Here is a 3,674-nt window from a genome sequence, read left to right on the forward strand (position 1 = left end):
TTCTGCCTGCTAAACCCTAAACTGGATAAGCAGATAAGAAGATGAATGTATGTGGGGACTTCTATCTATACTAAATTAAAAGTTAATGCCATGTGAAAGAAAAACTAAAGCCAGCTCATTTCGATATAAAATGGGAAAGAGATACGCCACATAAACTACATTACCCATAAGCTCTTAGAACGGAACCGCACAGAGAGCTCATTTATTGGCTGAAAAGCTTCAGCGGTAATCACGTGACTGCCGTCATCCGGGTAGCCATGGCCGTATATAACGACCCGCGGTGGGGGGGAGGGGGTCTAGTTCAAACAACAGTCGATATTCAGTGTAGACGGAGGATATTATTTTGGCTGCCGAGTCAGAGTTTCTTTGTAAGTTTTTAAATATGGTACGTATTATATGTCGTATTAACAAAATATTATAACGACACACTCTGTTTAGGTAGTTTATTTGAAATAAATCTTTATTTGGTAGCGTTGCGTTTTCTTTATTAGTTAACAGTTGGCCGCTAGCATTGGCTGGTGTAGTGGATTAGCATGCTAAATACCCACTGGCTTCACTGGGGAAGCGCTAGCATGGCTAGCGAATATTAAGCGGACCTTAAGTTAATGTTGGGCTACAATAAGGCGCGTTTCGGCGGAGGCACACTAATAGTACTGGTGTTTTACAGGCTGGTGGTAAAGCTGGTAAAGACTCTGGAAAGACCAAGACCAAAGCGATTTCGCGCTCTCAGAGAGCAGGACTGCAGGTTTGTCCCCAAATTTCATTCATTTTCTCGGTTGCACAAGCACGAGCTATTAGCCAAAAGTCAGTGGCTCTTTGTCGGTGGCGGGCTCTCATCGGGCGGCCAGCACGGCTTTGCTTCTGTTCACTCGTGTCATTATCCCCGCAGTTCCCGGTAGGCCGTATCCACAGACACCTCAAGTCCAGAACAACGAGCCACGGCAGAGTAGGAGCCACCGCGGCGGTGTACAGCGCGGCTATTCTCGAATACCTTACTGCTGAGGTGACCCTAAGCTCCGTTTATCTTGCACTTCGTTGCTTGAAGTGTTGATCTTTTTGTAAAGGCTGTCTCTCTTTCAGGTTCTAGAGTTGGCAGGAAATGCATCAAAGGACCTTAAAGTAAAGCGTATAACCCCACGCCACTTGCAGCTGGCTATTAGAGGAGACGAAGAGCTGGATTCACTTATCAAGGCCACTATTGCAGGCGGAGGTACGAACATTACAGAGAACTGTGTTACGGTCTTATACTCTCGTACTCTAGGGGTTTACACATTTTGTTGAGGCACAAATCCCTTTTGTGTTGCATCTGGTGTAAAACTGTAACATCAACACTATTGTGGCAACTCTTTGTTACAAGGGAGCAGCTGAAAGTGGTTACTGAAATTAAAACTTAACTGTTCAAGTATATAAACTGTTATAACATTGATTTTTTTTCAGGCGTGATCCCACACATCCACAAGTCTCTGATCGGGAAGAAGGGCCAGCAGAAGACTGTATAACCTGAAGGGTTCAGCAAGTTGTGCCATCTCAGGATGAAGTCTGCATCAAGTGGTTAAATGTCTTAGATTAGTAATCTTACATTATTTTATGGTAGTGTGCATTTACTACTCTGGGTGGGGTCTGTTTTGGGTTTTTTTGTTTTGTTTTTTTAATAGTGGGCCCCTCCCCTCTCCTGCAGGTTTTTGGGGGCGGGGGGCGGCTCCAGCCGGCTTGTCTTGGATGTATACGTGTATTTGGCCTTTCTGTTTTTAATCTTCACAGCTTTGAAAGGAGCTCACAGCCACCAAACCTAGTCGATACAGAGTACAGGATGTGCATAGCTTTTGTGAAAACTCAAGATGTGCTTATGTGCTTTGTATGTATCTTTAATGCAGACCATCCATTTCAGACTTGTATTTCAAAGCATGTTCATTCTCTTTACCACTGGACTGTCATGGACCGGTTCATAACCTTGTTGGTATTTTTGGATTCCTGAATAAAGACTGGATTTGGCACAGTCTGAGTGTTTCCCCTAGTTTGTCTTATTCTCTTTGAACAGAGTGCTGTGGCTTTCGTCTTAATCATGCAGTGATGTATGACTACAGGTGGTGTAATGTGAAGCTTTGACTTTCATTCCACCTTTGTTCAGTTTTACACAAAATTGGAGGAATGCTAATGGACCAGTTAGGTGAGGTGGCTTCACGCAGTGTTATAGATTTCATCTTTATTTTCATTGCATAAACGGCCAAGTTTTAAACTGTCAGGGTTCATCCCCCTGACGTCCCTACTGCAGTGACCTAAACATCTGTGGTCTAGTGCACTCGGTGGCTTTTTAAAGTGCTGCAGTGCCAACACGCAAGAGTTTTCTGTCTTTGCCTGTGTTCAGAGTTACAGGAGTGTTGTACATGTGAGTTTTTAAAATGATATACTGCAGGCGTAACATCATAAACCCAATTGTAGTATATGATTCACTTCATAGAAACAACTGGGAGACCACGTTTTTATTTCATTTCACTGAAATGTTAAGAATTCTGATTGTTTTTAAAACTGAAGGTGCCTCAAGTTTACTTTTAGAAACCAAAGAAGCGTTTGGACATTTCCCATTACTGCAAACATATTAGACTGGTCTCTGCTGCATTTAAAAGGTTCTTCAATGCAGCACCCATACCTGATATTGAATACATGCTTTCTAATGCATTAAAGTTTACTGAGTAAAATGTTCATAGAAATTAAAACAAAGCTAACAGCAAGATATCATTTAATTGTAATTGAACTGTCCACTGTTGCCCACTCACATCCTGGGCCTTCTGACCTCAGTAAGTCACATGATAGGGTGGGGCTACGTTTCACAGTGGGTTCACCTGAAACCATGGCTGTATCCCAATTCAGGGTCTGCAACCTTAAAGTACTGTCTAACCTTCGTAGCGCTGCCCAGGTTGCCTAGCAACCATGATAGTAACAGCTGGAAACGTTTCATACAGCTTTGTTTGACAGAAATGAAGGAGGACGTATTTTGTACATTTCTTTCTACATGAGCTCTGTGTGATGTGATAAGTATCTGAGGCTGAGACCACAGGACTGTAAAACATGATTGTTGGGCTTCATTTCTGTACTGAACAGTCATTTAAGATTAGTTAGTAAATAACAATTAGTTAATGTTGTTCATGAGACTAAAGTCATCTCACTGTGGTAATGTAAATATAATATGGCCAATATTATAGTCACTATATTAATCATTATTAGTTATTACAGCAGTGAACATGAACTCTGAGCTTCAGTAAAGATTCAAGTTGCATTTATTTATATTTCCTATCACCTTAAATCTTCACTCAAAGACAAGTGTCTGTGACAGTGTGTATATAGATGTATTACATACAAGAGACAAATATTGTTCTTTTAATATGTTGGCATTACTAAATGTGGCTCAATGCTTACATATATGTGTAAAAAGCAAATGTACGAGCTGTGATAACTGTGTCTGATAGAATGAAGAGTAGACTGATATATGAAATATTCCTTTATTGGGTGAGAAAATCAGACCATGTCATAACTGCTTTAAGTCACACAGAATAGATATACTCAAAGCTTCATAGAACTGAAACAAACATTTATTTTTAGCTCCATTCTGCTGCTGATACAGACTTTAGGTTTCTGAACATTAAACTTGTTGCTGCCTTTCATAGTGTGTAACTTGA

The 3,674-nt window shown here is 40.9% G+C and overlaps 1 protein-coding gene across 1 annotated transcript; it reads left to right on the forward strand.

The window, feature by feature from the left end:
- Positions 1–257: 257 nt before the first annotated feature.
- On the forward strand, positions 258–1,999 carry LOC146577512 (histone H2A.Z). The gene is made up of 5 exons (XM_085255249.1): positions 258–368; positions 668–745; positions 890–1,003; positions 1,081–1,210; positions 1,438–1,999. Exons 1-5 carry the CDS (start codon positions 258–260, stop codon positions 1,497–1,499), a joined length of 495 nt encoding a protein of 164 aa, XP_085111375.1. The 3' UTR covers positions 1,500–1,999.
- The last annotated feature ends 1,675 nt before the right edge of the window (positions 2,000–3,674 follow it).

The sequence above is a fragment of the Mchenga conophoros genome, linkage group LG3, assembly GCF_057382185.1.
Source record: "Mchenga conophoros isolate Kocher_MC1m ecotype Shallow Benthic linkage group LG3, M_conophoros_male_GT1.1, whole genome shotgun sequence".
Classification (NCBI taxonomy): domain Eukaryota; kingdom Metazoa; phylum Chordata; class Actinopteri; order Cichliformes; family Cichlidae; genus Mchenga; species Mchenga conophoros.